Source organism: Rhamphochromis longiceps, unplaced genomic scaffold (genome assembly GCF_057381845.1).
Source record: "Rhamphochromis longiceps isolate RC_006_pf unplaced genomic scaffold, R_longiceps_female_GT1.1 unmapped_scaffold_4, whole genome shotgun sequence".
Taxonomy (NCBI): Eukaryota; Metazoa; Chordata; class Actinopteri; order Cichliformes; family Cichlidae; genus Rhamphochromis; species Rhamphochromis longiceps.
The window spans coordinates 391,778-409,037 of record NW_028187224.1 but is presented as its reverse complement, the minus strand read 5'-3'; the positions used below and the strand labels follow the sequence as shown (position 1 = coordinate 409,037).

The following is a 17,260-nucleotide window of genomic DNA, read 5'->3' as shown; positions in this document are numbered from 1 at the left end:
AAAGACACCAAATATATTAAAGCTGACCGCAAACAAAATCTAGTTTGTAAATAAAACCATTTCAAAAATCACGAGGGTACACAAAACAACATTTTTCACATTTATTTTGTCCAACAACTGTGATTTTACGTAACTGTATTCCAAAGTGCGTAAACGTTTAAAAACTAGAAATGTCAAACTACAGCAAAATTCCTTAGATATTTGGAACTGTAGCAACATGGGGAAAAAGTCAGATGGAAAACTCAAAAGCTTATCTTGAATCAGCAGGGTTTGTTTTTTTACAGAGCCGTAAGTCTATTTTGTACCCTTGCAGCCCTCGGTCCTCCTCTGTCTTTAGCTCCACTGAACCACTTGGACAGAGCCTTCTCTGCTTCTTGCAAGTTGACTTTTGATGTTAAATAATTCTTCAGTGCCTCTGCAAATGAAGAAGAAGAAAAACGGGCAAGCCAAAGTAAAGTTAATCTTAGCTTACTTCATTTGGTGATGATTTTCAAAGAACAATGTTTATTTCACTTTATTGCCTCAAAAAATATATACAAATTGCATGATAACCAATCTCAGTTACACTTTCAAACACTTTATTAAAAAAGTTTAGTTTTCTAAAGTTCAAATGTCTCAAGTGAAACTAACTTACCATACACAACATTAAAAAGACGCAAATCTCTGAACTTTTTTTCCCCATGTCGGCCAAGCATGTTGTACTCCACAGCCAGCTCAGGTGATATGAGGAATTTCATCATCCTTCTTGTGGCATCGTCTACACTTGTTTCCCCTGTATCTGCTACCATGGCAACCTGAGGGGAACATACAAAAAGGACAGATTAGATACTGGCATCTGGTTAGGATGCCTCCCTGGTGAGGTGTTTTGGGCACGTCCCACCAGGAAGAGACCCAGAACACCCAGGACATGCTGGAGGGACTATGTTTTTCGGCTGGCCTGGGAATGCCTTGGGATTCCCCCGGAAGAGCTGGGCCAAGTGCCTGGAGAGAGCGAAGTCTGGGCCTCTCTACTTAGTACCGGATTGGGTCGAGGGGCAGCAGCCTAAGCTTAAGATAATGGACCGGAATGGAGGATAAATGGACACTTTACATATTACTTAATGTTTACTGTGTGGTGATAAAAAAAAATGGTAGTAAACACAAGCTAAACTAAAAAAATTAATTGCGCTTCCTTAACCCTTTATCCCCAATAATGTTACGCAGGATAACTGGTAGGTCTGGTAGGTTTTTTCCTCTACTGTATACTATATAAATGTAATCAAGGATTAATAACAGAAAGAAAAAAGAAATTGAAATTTTGCCATTTTTACTAAAGGCAATCAAAATGTACATGAATAAAATATTTAAATTAGTCAATTCAAATTAATAACTCTAAAACACTGAACAAAATTAAGTATTTGACCCTGTGGTTTATTTTCGGACATCTCTTTTCTTCTAAAAGTCCAGGCGTGTTGGGCCCCTGGCAGAGCTCAGGTTTGACGAGACAGGTTTGGAAAAACCTGTCGCTGGCGACTTTTTGGGGGCTAAAGGGTTAAAATAAATAGGAATTGGCCAAAATTTGTATAAACTATGAAATAGCAGAACAAAAGTAAAAAAAAATCTTTATCTGTTATCAGAATCAAATATTTGAATAGAATAAAAAATTTAACTTTCTGGAAGATTTCTCGTTACATCTGTCATAAAAGTAACAACATCTCAGAAAAGAAACATGATAGCAACAGAAAAATATGATAGCAGTGTGATGTGATGGTCCCTGGCCAGATTTTTACACATATTATAAGCCCTGTGACACAAAAACCACAGAACTCTGACACGCACAGACTGTTTTCCTTCGTGCTAATGAAGAAAAATGCTGGTCTGGTATGTAAAAGGGAATTTATTCTTCCAGGACCTGAAGCTCCGTAATGCAGCCCTCCAACAGCCAAACCTATCTGTTCTCTGATTGTCTTGATGCATGCTCAATCATCCAGGTAAGTAAATCTCCAAAAGTTGATTCTGTTCATCTGGACGTAGCGCTTGCAGCATTTTCTCCCACTGAAAATGCTACGTCCAGATGAACAGAATCAACTTCTGGAGATGTTCTCTGATTGGATTGTTTAATTGGTGATTGACATGAAATTGACCAATCAGCTGAAAGGAAGAAAAATAGGGTCAAAATTTGGATGTGTAAGTTTAAATCCACACACAGCCAGGAAAGCCGAGCGCAGAGTTGTTTGTAGCACCAATTCAGCCAGAGTGGAGCCAGATGGATTTTCCATCCATCCACACTGTAAAGTCTATAGACCAGCAAGTGATAAATTAACAGTGTTGTTGGTATTTTCTAAAACAGTTGTATGCAATAGGAATTGCTGTTTATAGTCCTCCTGTATATCTGCATGTTCCCTCCCAATTAAAACCTGTGATAATGGAGATTCAAATTCATGTCATACCTATACCAACAGTTATCAAGTATCCAGATCGACCTTTACTGATGTGCTCTGTCAGTGCGCCCCAGGGCAGCTGTGGCTACAATGTAGCTTGCCATCGCCAGTGTGTGATTGTGTGTGTGAATGGGTGAATGACTGAATGTAGTGTGAAGCGCTTTGGGGTCCTTAGGGACTAGAAAAGCGCTATAAAAATGCAGGCCATTTACCATTTAAAGGAAAATTGTTATTTCCATGTATTTTCCTGTTCTGCCTTCAACTTTGAGGACTTCCCCCCACATTTCTAGTTGTGACAGTGCACCTACAACAAAAAAAATCTGCTGTGATTTACATTTGTTGAAAGAGCAATTTTGTAAAATAGTCTATTTTTGTATGCACAGTTTACAAATCTGTCCTGTACAGCATGGACTGATTGCATGCTAAAAAGTTGTTGCTTAAAAATAAAACAATAAATTTTTAATTAATAACATCAGCAGAAAGCCTTGTTATTAATTAGATGTACAATTTCTATAGAATACGAAACAACTCAGTTCATTTTTGATCATATCAATACCAGCATATTACACAACTAGTGATGGGATTTTCGTCTCTTTTTAGAAAGCCGGCTCTTTCGGCTCCCAACCGGCTCTTCAGGTTGTTTTGTTGCTTTAATTAATTTATTATTAACAACAATATAAAATTATGAACAAAAGGAATTACTAATGTAAAAAAAGAAACGTGGTTTTATTTATATATGTTTATATATAAATATATATGGTGGCCCCTAGAGACAAAGCATGTACAAACTCCAAAACCCATTTCTAGCGTCAACTGAACTTCCAAAACAGAGCTATCTAGATCACTTAATTTACACAATTGAAATCATATGTGTATTTTTTGTGTATTTATACACAAGCACTCATATATATTCATAAAAAATTCCAAAAGCTGTTCATTTACCTGTTACTACCACACACCAAATCCGGTCGTTGGTACTTCCTGGCTTGTGTAGCCACTAGGTAACAAAATCTCAACACTGTGCCTAGCATCCTGGAGCACTTCTGTTGTGTTTTGTACGTGCTTTGGAGTTTGTACGTGCTATGGAGTTTTTACGTGTTTTGGGGTTTGTACGTGCTTTGTCTCTAGCAGCCACCGTAAATATACTTTTATTTATTCTCTCCACATAAAATGTAATAAATAAATCATATAATACAAAAAAAACAACTATTTACATTTCAACTTTTAACTATTTAAATTTTCAGCTTTTTCCTTTTAAACAAATTTAAAGTGAAACAACACAAAACACTGCAAACCACAACACAATTAAATATAAATTATAATATGAAAACAAACAGAAGATGCACATTCTCTGTCATATGGGCCTGCATGGATAAACTTTCTGAATCCTTTATCATCCACAACTGAAAATAGTTGTGGATGATTACTATACCTTTCTAATGTGACGTTGTTGTCCCTGGCTCTCTTTCTCTCTCTCTCCCTCCTGCTCTGTTACTGTGCTACTGCGTGTGTAACAACCGCCCCTCCCCCCTCTTCCCAGCGCAAAGCACAAGGCTCGCGTGCAGAGTGAAGCGGAAAAAAAGTGCGAGAGAGAGAAAAAACACGCTTGTGTCGTTCACTTCAAAGAGCCGTTTCGTTTTGACCAACACATCACTAACAACCATGATGAAAAACGCTCATCTGCTTCCATCACCATCAGCTGATTAACATTGAGCTGCTGCAGTCAACACCATCAAACTAATTTACTGTTTAATGTTATGTTATTGAATGCTTTTATTTTTAAATCTTTACCAGCGCTTAAAGACTGTAGATGTTCACACCTGGGGCCCGTTCTTCGTACCTCGCTAAGTAGGTTAGCCGGATTAGATTGTTGACGATTTCGCGTGATCCTGGATCAGTCGGTTCCCCGAAGCTCATCCGGGACTTGCTGTCATAGCAACAGAGCCGTAAGCGTAAACCTGCTCGGGAGCAGGTTTACTTTATGTAAACAGGATTAGATCGCGGCCACGCAGGTATGTCCGCGTCATCATACGAAAGCAACAGCGACATTCCGCCACCGTTTCACCACAAATAAATAACATCAATGTAACTAAAGATAATGCAGCACTTGATCCTTTTATTGATTCCACACAGATACATACAGGTCAGTCCCTAAAAAAAGGGAAATGTACGAGTAATCACGCTATGGCATGTAGGTGATCACGCCAGATGCAACACACATTCCACAGTAGAGGAATAGCAAATTACGTCGTGTAATCAAGATGACAGACCACGGCTATAAAAGCGAAGGTGGAAGTGGGAAGTTTGTCGCAGCCATGTCCTGTCCGTTTCTACGCGAGCCACCCATTGCGGAAGGTGCAAGAGTGATAAGGAGAGTGTTCAGAATCCAACGTATATTGCGGGATAGACAGGATCCTTTAGCACAGCGCGACAGTGTGCTCATAGAGAGATACCGATTTTCCCGTGAGGGTATCATCTACCTAACCAACTTGCTGGATCCCCATGTTAAGAGTACCACCCACCGTAGTCGGGCATTAACAACTGCACAAACTGTGTGCATTGCCTTGCGCTACTTTGCGAGTGGCACGTTCCTGTACACTTGTGGAGACGCAGAGAACGTTGGGAAAAGTGCCGTCTGCCGGGCCATTCGCAAAGTGTACCTGGCACTCAAGCATTTCCTGGGTGTGTTTGTGGTTTTTCCAAGCCACTTAAGACCACAGGTCGTCAAACAGGGCTTTTTCGCCATTGCAGGTACAGTAAATTGGATAGTGAATGTGATGCAATCATGACCTATGTCGGTAACTGTAGCTCCAACGTCCGCAGGCTTCCCGAATGTGATTGGCACCATAGACTGCACACACATTGCGATCAAGGCCCCCCCAGGCCCCACTGAAGGGGACTTTGTCAACCGAAAGGGGGGCCACAGTATAAATGTGCAGGTGAGCAATACTAACACTCCAGATGGCAATATACGATGGGAGGAGTGTGGTCACACATAATGGAATCCCACAGATGGTGTGTGACTCGATGTGCCATATCACAAATGTGGAAGCAAAATGGCCCGGATCAGTGCATGACTCACGGATCTTCAGAGAGTCAGGGTTATGCACATCATTTGAGCGTGGTAAGTAAAAGAGGCTTATGTTGATGCCACATACTCATGTCGGGCCTAACATAACAGCATTTCTTCATTACACAGGGGCCTATGATGGGATCCTCCTCGGAGATAGAGGTTATGCATGCAGGCAGTACTTCATGACACCGTTCCCTGACCCCAACCCTGGGCCACAAACCCGCTACAATGCAGCCCTAGCCAGGACAAGGGCACGCATTGAAATGACCTTTGGGCAACTGAAGGAACGATTCCAGTGTCTAAAACGCCTGAGGGTTGCACCTGACAGGGCATGTGACATTATTGTTGCATGTGCCGTACTGCACAACATTGCCACCATCAGAAGAGAGAGGACCCCCGTGGTGGAGGTGCAGCCTGATGATGACCTCCAGCCAGTGCACCTGGACCAACCTAGTGGCAGAGCTGCACGGGACAGGATTGTGCAACACAATTTCGCATAATAAAAACATGACATGACACATTTTCTATTGACGTTTATTTGAGCATCGTTGTCTGTCCCACCACACACAGGCCAGTCATCAGTTGCCTGGGAAAACAGAGCATGTATACTGCGTCACGCAGGGTCAGCAATAGTGCTCCGTATGAACATGTATTCCTACTTACTCTGGAGTTCCTTTTGAAGCACCTCGATTTCCAATTGTAGTTTATGCCTCATTAGGGCTTGTAGTTCGATCTCACCTAGGAGCTTTTGTTTCTTCAGCTCAGTATACTCCATTTTTTGCTGGAGACTTCTCTTGTAGAGCAGACGTATGTCACCCTGTGTCAATTGTGGTGACAACATTTAACGGGGAATACATGTCATATAGGCAGTATAATTGATCACAACACTGCCCACCTCTGCATCAGCAGGCCTCTCTGCTGGCCTCTTGGCCTGCAAATCATACTGCAGTCAGACACACATGGCAGTACACAAGTAGATGGTATTTCAGGCCAATTCATGCATGTACTCACAGGGTCTTCCGCCACACCACAGCCATCTGACAGGGTTGCGTCACTGTCCTGTGCAATGGTAACACAATGGTGTTACTAAGGGGTGTGGTACAGCCTATAGGTCTGTACAATTGGGTGGGGACAGATATATGTATATCTCCCAACTTACTGTGCATGTTCCAGTCACCCCTTCCATGGGAACAGGTAAAAGTGATGGTGTGTCATGTAACACTACACACAGAGAAAACCCACAGTGCCAATGAATGAATGTCACAGTTCGAATAGCATTTTCATTTAGGCAACAACCACATATTTGACATTGTGCACATGGAATCATGAGCCCATTCACCAGTTATGTAGGTGCTGCTGCTACTGCACCCCGGCTTCTGGTCTCCGGAAGAGCTGCCCCCAGGGATGCCCTCAACAATGGGTCTGGTGGCATTCAACCTTAGGGCCAGCTCCTCTGCTGGGGTGTGACGAGGGGGTGCAGGACCACCACCTGTCTTTTGTTGCTCTGCCCTTTTCTTGGTTGCTGTTATACACAAACACAGGGATTGTTTCAGGGGTGTCTTTTCAAGTGACTGACAGCAATATGAGTGTTGGATATTACCATTCTGTAGTATGTTCTTGTATTTCACTCTTACTTGTTCCCATGTTCTGGTGGGTCCGGTTGTGGCTCTAATGTGTAAGAGGATATCATGTGGTATGATTTGATATGATAAAATATGATATGGTATGGTGCCATGTAATATGTTGCATTACTTACGCGTTTAATTTGTCAGCAACTTTCTGCCAGCCCTCTCTCCTTGCTTTTGCAGCCTTCGCACTGTTACCTTGCGTTTTAATTTCACTCTGGTACTCCTGAAATCCCTCAATCAGGAGTTCTTGCTCCGCTGCGGTGAAGTACTGTGCGCGCTCCTTCGACATTTTCGCCGACCAATCAGAGGCTTGCCGATCACTGTTTCTGCAATCGATGCGTAGCCCCTTTTACGGCACCCAGTGATCGCGCATTACTTCATCCAGCTGTAGTAATCGTCAACAGCAGGTGTGTTCGGGGAACCGGATTAGCGAGCTCACGGTTAGCGCGATGATTTGATCTTGGATGTGTCATTTGATCTTGGATGTAAGTAAGCGACGTACGAAGAACGGGCCCCTGGTGTTAGAAAACCGAGCTCACTGCAGTATTTTTTTTTATAACAGGAAATTAAAATTTTTATTGGTTACCGTGTTTATTACCACTTTTATCAGTAATGTACTTCCTATAAAATATGGATTTGATAAGTTACCGGTTTATTGAAATCAGCTAGTGAACACATCGATCACTTTATTGAACTACACGCCTTACACTCTTGTGAGCTCTGGTTACTAACAGCAGGTGTGAATGTTTGGAGTCCAAAACGCAGATAAAGATTAGAATAACAAGGCAATGTAAAATCAGTTTAATGCAGTTGACAGTAGCAGCTCAGATGGAAATCAGCCAATTGTGAGGAGAGCAGAGGACCAAAACTGTCAGAGTTGTGGGTCAAGTGAAGAGAACACTGTTGGCATTATTGTTAGCATAAAAGATGAAAATTAAATAAATGTTAAATTTTAAAATAGATCATTGCCTCCTGTGCCTAAATAAATATATATACTTAATACCAATAAAAAAAAAGGATGCCCCAAAGACCATCACTTTTCAAAAAAAATAATAATAATAATAATAAGTAATACAAATAATATGAAAGTTACTTACATGTCAAAGATGGTGCTTGTGATCTTGAAGAATCTAAACGTGATAAGGAAAGGAAAGAAAGTGCATGAGAAAATACAAACATTTTTGTTTTTTCCCAGGATAATTCAATATAAAAGATTCTCTTACTAATGCACAAAATGAACAGTGTAATTAAAAGTTTGAAAGGCACTGCATGTGTTTATATGATAAACTGACTAATTCAAGCAGCAAACACTAGCAGTGCAAAAATGTATCTAACTAGCTGACAGACTTTAAAGTCACAGGAAGATATATCAAAATGGTGACTTATGCCAGAACAAATGACTTGACAGACATAAATCCTAAATTCCTTTAAGTAAAAAAGGAATTACTTTTTTATAAGTGGTCCCTAGTGGTTTTCAAATTATTACATGGCTTGTTAATTTTTTATTAAATTATTAAGAAGCCAGATGAGTTCAAAACATTTACAAATTACTATAAAACACTATCCAAACTTCAAATCAAGTGGCAAAATCTCCAAATTAAAAGTACTCGCAAACTATAAAAATTTGATTATACTTAAAAATATGCAAAAACTAATTTAGTGGAATTTTTACCTGCTCAAGAATACATTGAACATGCAATATTTAATTGAAAAGAACAAAATTTGTGTACTTTTAGAAAGGATTATTAAATATTTGGGGATACTAGACATAAAGAGGGTCTCGTACATTTACGGGCATCTAATTTCCTGGATTTAATGGTTTAAAAGTTTAATAGGTCTTTGAAGTTGATAATAAAATTGAGTCCATTATTAGCAAAAAGAATTAAAAAAAAAAAAAGAGCAAAAAAATGCTTAATATATAATAATTGTTTTAAACTTAAGCTTTGTAATTGTAGCAGATTTCATTATGTCTGTAATTTTTTATTTAGCCCCACAGTAGTAAAAGCCGTAAATGGGAGTTAGATTTATTACTAGTATTTTACACAGCATTCAGCTATAATAACATGTTCTGCATTTTCCTACTTCACCATCTGATCTGAACAGCTGCACTCTCTTAATTAATTAATGACCTAACATTTCTCAGTAACCAATAACTAGATGGAACAGCACAGTATCTAAGAGAGTGATCAGACAGTGTTTGAGCTAAAGACGCTGTGTGTTTCTTTTGGGGGCTTTTTACACACTGATCCACCACCGTTTTCCCATAGTACAATGCATATCTGGTAACATTACCGTATTCAGATCAGAAAACCGTTTCAGCTGCAGGCATCTACTCCGGTAATTTAAACAATCACCTTGCTACACTGCACATGAATATTACGTAACATGGTATGACTAGCTCATGTTCAGACATTTAAGATACTGTTCAGCCATTTTGTTTACTGGGTAGTGCATAATGGCCGAGTTAGCTGAGCAGGAATCCACTAAAGCCAAAAAAATAATATAAATTTTTTAAATTAATTACAAAAACCTTATAGGAAAACCCAAGAAAAAGTTGCAGAAGCACAGAAAAAAACTGCCGTGTACGTTATAGTGTGTAAATTCAAAAACTGTATAGAGAGAATGGTGCAATGAAAACAGAATAAGATAAGATGAACTTTATTGAGTAGAATATAGGCAGTAAGAGTTTTTTAATTAACTTTAAATTATGTTTGCCAAAGACAATGCAGCAAATTAACCCAGTTCTACCTGCTAGCTAAAGATGTTATGCTTCTCCCCCTTATACCGTTTAGGACGACTATAGAAAGTTACTAAAATAACCATTGATGAAAACGTATCAAACTTTAAGTATTTACCTTTGTCATAGTTTTCGATTCTTTGGTATCCTTTTGTCCTCCACGTTCTTAAACACCAGGGAGAGAAAAGGCGCAACAGACGAAAGACCGCGAAGACTAGACGCTAGGCGGTGCAATCTGCTCCTCCCTCTTTTTAAACGAGCCAATAGGAGCTGCTCACATTAAAAACAACTTTATTTAAAAAGTCGTTTTACACCTGATACAAAAATTTTAAAAGTCAAACAATGCACAAGTTTAAAAGAACAATTTTATTTTTAAAAGTTTTTTAAGCATAGGGATGGTTAATATGTTTTAAAAAGTAATATATAATATTTATCAAAAAGTGTCACCCAAATAAACATCATAATAAAAATATAATTAATAAAAATATAATAATAATAAGAAGAAGAATAACAGTTTACCTAAAAGCTCTTCTAACATTAGACTGGTTTTGAAAAGTTTCAATAGTGTCAATACACCATAAGGACAAGGGAGTTTCACAGTTGAAGTGTGACTGCTTGAAAGACCCCATTCCCTCTCCTTTCCACTAGTTCAAAGAAAATATAAATTATTTCTGGTTATATAATTTGAGGGCACAAGTTTGAAGAGTAACATTTTAACAGATCGGTAATATACTTCAGGAGCTTTACTGGATCTGATTAACCAAAACTTCCATCTTCCATGTAGCTAACTGTCTTTTCTCTAATACAGTAGAGTGTGTCTGATCTACTAAAAATCCTCAACTGCATGTTTGCTCAAGTAAATAGTCTTAATTGTTTGAACAACCAGTAATCCTTAATTTGCAAATGCCAAATCTGGATTTTGTCTGTGTAATTCACTTTTATCTTAAGTTTTTTATTCGTATTTTTTGCTTTTCTTTTTTTCTACTCTTGTGTCCGTTTTAATCACTTATTATTGCTGCTGTGACAAGTGAATTTACCTAAGAAGAATCATGAAGTCCTTATTTTATCTTATCTGAGCCTCACCATGCAGCCTACCATGCAGAGTTCACATTAAGTACATAAAATGAAATCTAAAATTAAAAAGTAACCAGTTTCAAACCAGTTATTTGGAATAGTGTGCAGAGTGTTTTGAGTAACATTGAATGTTCAAAAACACCAAAGTTCCTATAGTCTCACTTGACAGCTGGGTTGTAGTGTCTGATAACACATAACATCTTGAGGTCTCAATGTGGACTTTGAGTACATTTGCTAGCCAAGGCTAAATACTGAGAGGGTCAAAAATGAAGGGTCAAGAACATCTGACTGTACGTAAGGGTAGCAAAAGTGATAGACTGAGGTTGTGCCAAATATGTTAAAGTTAGGGTGATTTCTTAGAGAATGGTACCACATGGGTGCCGTCTGCAGGTTATAAAAGAGAGTTATGTTCATACTTTCTTTTGAGATTATTTTTACAATTTGACTTTCAGAACTCCCTGGGTTGTGCGCAATCTGTGATGGGCTTGTTTGGAATAAATCCTCCTTTATTCAAATAACACTTTCTCAGGCTCTTCACAGAAGAAGAATCCTCACATAAGCATGTGCTACCATTTTGAACCAATGTACACATTTACCATCACTAACCCAACTAGGACCTACATTGGATGCCCACCCATATGGATTTGATGTTAGAAACGCAAGTGGGTCCCATATATACTAAACAATCTTGAGCCCATGTAAAATATATGCCCATATTAATTTAACACAACCCATTTGGGGCCCACATAGACATGTTTTCAGGGTCTGACTTGCATTTGCCCATGTGTGACACATATAGTTTGACCAGGTGGGCCCCACCTATGTCATCAGTACCAAAAAATATATACCGATTACCTCACTTTGCCCCACCTGGGGCACACAGCAAATGCTTTTCTTTAAATGACTGTGTTTGCCCATGTCTAACCCAGGTGAAAAACCCAAGTGGGTCCTACGTGTGTTTCCCATTTTGAAACAAGTGAAGTGTTTCCCATGTTTGACCCAGCCAGGACCTACTATATGTTTCCACTCGGTTTTGCCCATATGGCTTTAATGTGAGAAACCTAAGTGGGTCCCATATATACTAAACAATCTTGAGCCCACATAAAATATATGCCCATATTAACTTAACATAACCCATATGGGGCCCACATAGACATGTTTTCAGGGTCTGACTTGCATTTGCCCATGTGTGACCCATATAGTTTGGCCAGGTAGGCCCCACCTGTGTCATCAGTACTAAAAAATATATACTGATTACCTAACTTTGCCCCACCTGGGGCCCACATAGACATGTTTCAGGGTCTGACTTGCATTTGCCCATGTGCGACCCATATAGTTTGACCAGGTGGGCCCCACCTATGTCATCAGTGCTAAAAAAATATATTGATTACCTCACTTTGCCCCACCTGGGGCCCACATAGACATGTTTTCAGGGTCTGACTTGCATTTGCCCATGTGCGACCCATTTAGTTTGACCAGGTGGGGCCCACCTGTGTCATCGATACTAAAACATATATTGATTACCTAACTTTGCCCCACCTGGGGCACACAACAACAGCCTATCCTTAAATGACTGTGTTTGCCCATGTCTATCCCAGGTGGAAAACCCAAGTGGGTCCTACATGTGTTTCCCATTTTGGACCAAGTTAAGTGTTTCCCATGTTTGACCCAGCTAGGACCTACTAAAAGTGCTCACTTGGGATGGCCCATATGGGTTTAATGTGAAGAACCCAAGTAGGCCCCATACAAAAAGCCCAGTTTGAGCCCATGCCCACATGCTACCCATCCAGCCCGAGCAAAAACCAGGTGGGGCCCATATATACATGTTGGCTGGGTGGTATATAATGTTGTGCTACGTGATTGCTAGCGACACAGCTATGTTAGCATAACATTAGCACAGTGAAGCTGGAGGATGAACGCCAACTTTTTTTCCACTCGATAAAAGTTAACGTGAGGGATTCTGGTGGTCAGGGACAAATGCAATCGCATAGCAGGATGCTGTACACGGGCCAAACTTCAGTCAGGAGAACAACTGAAATCATCCATCCACAATACGAGGTTAGTTATGATTCGTCTCGGAACTGAGGACGCCATCATCTACCTGCTCAATCGTGTCTACACCCATCTGGACCAGCCGGTGAGCACTGTGAGGGTCATGTTTTTTGACTTTTCCAGTGCTTTCAACACCATCAGGCCGACCCTCCTGGGTGATAAGTTAGCAGCGATGCAGGTGGATGCTTCTCTGGTGTCCTGGATTGTTGATTACCTGACAGGAAGACCACAATATGTACGTCTCCCACAGTGTGTGTCTGACAAGGTGATCAGCAACACAGGGGCACCACAGGGGACTGTCCTCTCCCCCTTCCTCTTCACCCTCTACACCACAGACTTCAGCCACTGCACAGAGACCTGCTATCTTCAGAAGTTTTCTGATGACTCTGCGGTGGTTGGATGCATCAGCAGGGATGATGAGACAGAGTACCGGGCTGTGGTCGACTCCTTTGTCACGTGGTGTGAGCAGAATCATCTGCAGCTCAACGTGGCAAAGACCAAGGAACTGATCGTGGACTTCAGGAAGACCAGGAAACACTTGACCCCTGTTTCAATCCAGGGGGTCAGTGTTGACATTGTGGAGGACTATAAATACCTTGGAGTACACATTGACAATAAACTGGACTGGGCTAAAAACACCACAGCACTTTACAGGAAGGGCCAGAGTCGTCTCTATTTTTTGAGGCGACTGAGGTCCTTCAACATCTGCCAGAAAATGCTGAGGATTTTCTATGAGTCTGTTGTGGCCAGTGCGATCCTCTATGCTGTTGCATGCTGGGGGAGCAGGCTGAGGGTCGCAGATGCCAACAGACTTAATAAACTAATCCGTAAGGCCAGCAATGTTGTGGGGATGGAGCTGGACTCCCTCAAGGTGGTGTCGGAGAGGCGGATGCTGTCCAAGATAAAGACAATGTTGGATAACACCTCCGACCCACTCCATGACATGCTGGTCAGTCACAGGAGCACGTTCAGTGAGAGACTGAGGTTACCGAAAAGCACCACTGAACGACACAGTAAATCATTCCTGCCTGCCTGTCTGTCTTGTCTTAATGTTGGTTTAAAATGGAGCACTGTAACAAAAAATAATTTCCCCCAGGGATCAATAAAGTATTCTGATTCTGATTCTGATTAATATACTGCAACAACATGGGAATAGAGCAGCTGCGAGAGAATTCAACATTAATGAATCAATGTTACGGAAGTGGAGGAAGTGCAGTTTTTGGCTTTCCCCGTATTTCAAAAGTGCTTTATCTCTTTGTTATGACTGTCGCCCGCCATAATTTGAAGAGGATAATGGTTGGTCGTGTCCAAATTCATGGGCTGCATCCTCCTGAGGCCGCATTTGTAGACCGATTACGTCACAGCGACGCGCCGAAGGCTGTCCAAATTCGTAGACTCCTCCGAATGCGGCCGACAAATGCGTCCTCCTTTTCCCCGAATTTGAAGGATGGGTCAGGTGTGTCCTTCGTGGCCTACCATATCCCAGAATTCATAGCGCGGCCCAGCCAAACTCCAGTTTCCAACAATGGCGGCCGCTACTAAGTTTTAAAATTACTCATACTAATCTTTCTGTGTCACAAAATAAACTTTTAACATATTTTCATGCGAGAAAGTAGCTGTGTAAACATCAAATATCTGCTCGGTTTATCAAGGTATCGCATATTTGCAAAAGTGCTTTGACGTTTTCGGAGACGTCTGCTACCCAGCTAGCCGGGAGCTCGAGGGTTACTGATGCGGCCGAGAACGGCACAACTCCCGGCACATCATTTTCAGATCACCGCGGACTATCGCTGCTCGATTTAAACGTAATGTATAAGTCACTTAGACAACCTAAAAATTTTATTGTTGGGCTTTTTTTCAGTGTTTTGTTTCTTCGTGAGTAAATCGGTTTGGCTAAGATTAAAGTTATTAGATTAGATTAGATAAAATAAAACTTTATTAATCCCCCGGGTGGGTTCCTCCTTGGTTTTTACACAGCTGACTAAACGTGAAACAGAAAACTGATTAAACAGAAGTATGAGACAGTCGAGAATTTACGCCAGTGTCCTGTTATATTTTAGATAGCAAGGAGTTTATTAAACTCCACCGAGACAGCGGTGACGCTAATCTGAAGGCTAGACCGTCCAATTTCACGGCCGTTTACTTCCGGCCTACTCGACCTTCTGAGGACCCGGCCCACGTAGACCGCGAAGGCCGGGTCCTCAGGAGGATGCAGCCCATGAATTTGGACACGACCAGCGTAGCCGCTGCGATGCTTTAGACCAAAAAAGGCACAGCTTGATGACATCATCAACATGCGCTATCGCGATAGAGCGATATATATATATATATATATATTAGGGGTGCAACGATATTCGTATCGATATTGAACCGTTCGATACAGTGCTTTCGGTTCGGTACGCATATGTATCGAACAATACAATTTTTTTCAATTTTTTTTTTTTTTTTTTTTTGTGTCCCGTTTGGATCTATAGCCATCAGAATTGTTGTCTTGAGGCCAAGAAAGATGCCAAGAGGATTTATTTTAAGTGGATCATCATATTGGTCCATTTGATTGACCTTTATTATAATTATGAATTTATTTTATTTTCAGTTGCAAACGGGACAGACATGACTGTGGGATAGGACAGGGGGAAAGAATGAAAGAAAGAGGGGGAGAGAAAGAAAGAAAACCAAAGGGGAGAAAAAAAAAAGAACAATACAAAATTTGTAATTTATTTTATCAACTTTCCTTCTGACGATGCTGTCTGTGTTGAGCGCTCAGTGAATCTGCATTTGACTACTCCGCCTAGGCTCGAGAGTGCAGCCTAGGCGGAGTAGTCGAACGCAGATTCACTGAGCACTCAACACAGACAGCATGGTCAGAAGGAAGAGCGCAGGGCAAGCTAGCGAGACAGAAGTGGACCTCCCCACCCTCATTCAGATCTGGCGTTTGGAATTATTTTGGTTTTCATGTGACGTATGACCCTGAAGGTAAGCGAGTCATGGACTAAAGTAAAACAGTATGTTGGATGTGCCATGCAATGCTCAATTACATGGGTGGGAGCTAGTGTGTTAGCGCAGTTAGCTCGTTAACGTGTTGGCCGTCTAGCCCCTCTGTATAGGGTAGCTCGTTAATGGAGATTTGCCGTGTTGTGGCGTTAAGGTTATTTCAACGAGATTAACCTGAAAGCACTAGTGGGAACACAACGAATATGACTGCACATTTACACCGACATCATCCTAGTGCAAAGACAAAAACAACAAGCATGCATGCTACAAACTTTAGCCGAGTCATTTAGACAGCTGTTAGCACAGGATTCTCCTTATGGAGACCTGATATGTTTAATATGCTGCTGAGAATATAGCCCAGAAGAAGCGGATAGTATAGCTTTTATTTTGGAAAGAGACATTTCTCTGTAATAAACTCTCTTTTCCAAAGATGAGTGATTCCTCAATCAGATACAGGGCTCGCAATATCGCTAGCCCGACGTCCCGGGGCTATCTCTCCCCTGCCTGTCGGGCTATTGTAGGAAGGAAAAATATATGTCAATGCTTTTGCATTCTTTCAGAAATGTAGCTGGGTAATTATGTCATTGGGTGAGCCACTGTCAATATGTGACATATTGAAATCGTGTTTGAATTTGCGCTTGTTTTTTTGCTTTCACTTTGCAATCGCGCGAACTGTGTATAGAGCGCGACAGCACTGATCTGTGAGTGATGATAATTTGTGCACCAATTCCTCTGACATCGTCTTATTAATTGTTAGCTTACTATGCAAACATGACAAGTGAAATCTCCCGCAGCTTAAACATGTGAGAGGTTGATCGCGCAGAGAATCGCTGAGCTTATGTGAGTGCGGCAGGATATATATTTCACTACGATGACCTGGATGACTGAGAACCTTCACAGACAGATATATATTTTAGTTCTGCTGAGCCAAATAAGACAGGTCAGGGTGAAGAAGTGACAGCCAAAGAAAAGCTTACCACAAAACGGAGAAGTTATGACAAATCAGACTATAAGGCAAAAAGAAAGTGCAGCTTTATGGTTTCATGGACAAAAGAATTTCTGTGGCTGCAATATGACGAGCTAAAAAACAACACGCACAAGGGTTAGGGTTAAATTTAAAAACTGTACTTTTGTGTTAAAATATATATTTATAATTTTAATAAATGACAAATTAAAACGGCATGAACATTTTTTTTGTATCGAAAAAATATCGAACCGTGACACCAAAGTATCGAACCGAACCGAACCGTGAATTTTGTGTATCGTTGCACCCCTAATATATATA

General features: G+C 40.8%; 1 protein-coding gene across 2 annotated transcripts; it reads right to left on the bottom strand.

Annotated features, from left to right (window-relative positions):
- Positions 1–4,824: 4,824 nt before the first annotated feature.
- LOC146640594 (uncharacterized) lies at positions 4,825–8,161 on the bottom strand. Of its 2 annotated transcripts, XR_014909984.1 has the most exons (7): positions 7,250–8,161; positions 7,094–7,161; positions 6,833–7,015; positions 6,653–6,714; positions 6,389–6,552; positions 6,157–6,310; positions 4,825–6,079 (listed from the first exon to the last, which is right to left on the bottom strand). XR_014909984.1 is itself a non-coding variant. In XM_085400014.1 (6 exons), exons 1-6 carry the CDS (start codon positions 7,408–7,410, stop codon positions 6,250–6,252), a joined length of 699 nt encoding a protein of 232 aa, XP_085256140.1. In that variant the 5' UTR covers positions 7,411–8,161; the 3' UTR covers positions 4,825–6,249. The 2 variants fall into 2 exon arrangements, 1 of the variants encoding a protein (XP_085256140.1); XM_085400014.1 differs by having other exon boundaries at positions 4,825–6,310.
- Positions 8,162–17,260: the final 9,099 nt, after the last annotated feature.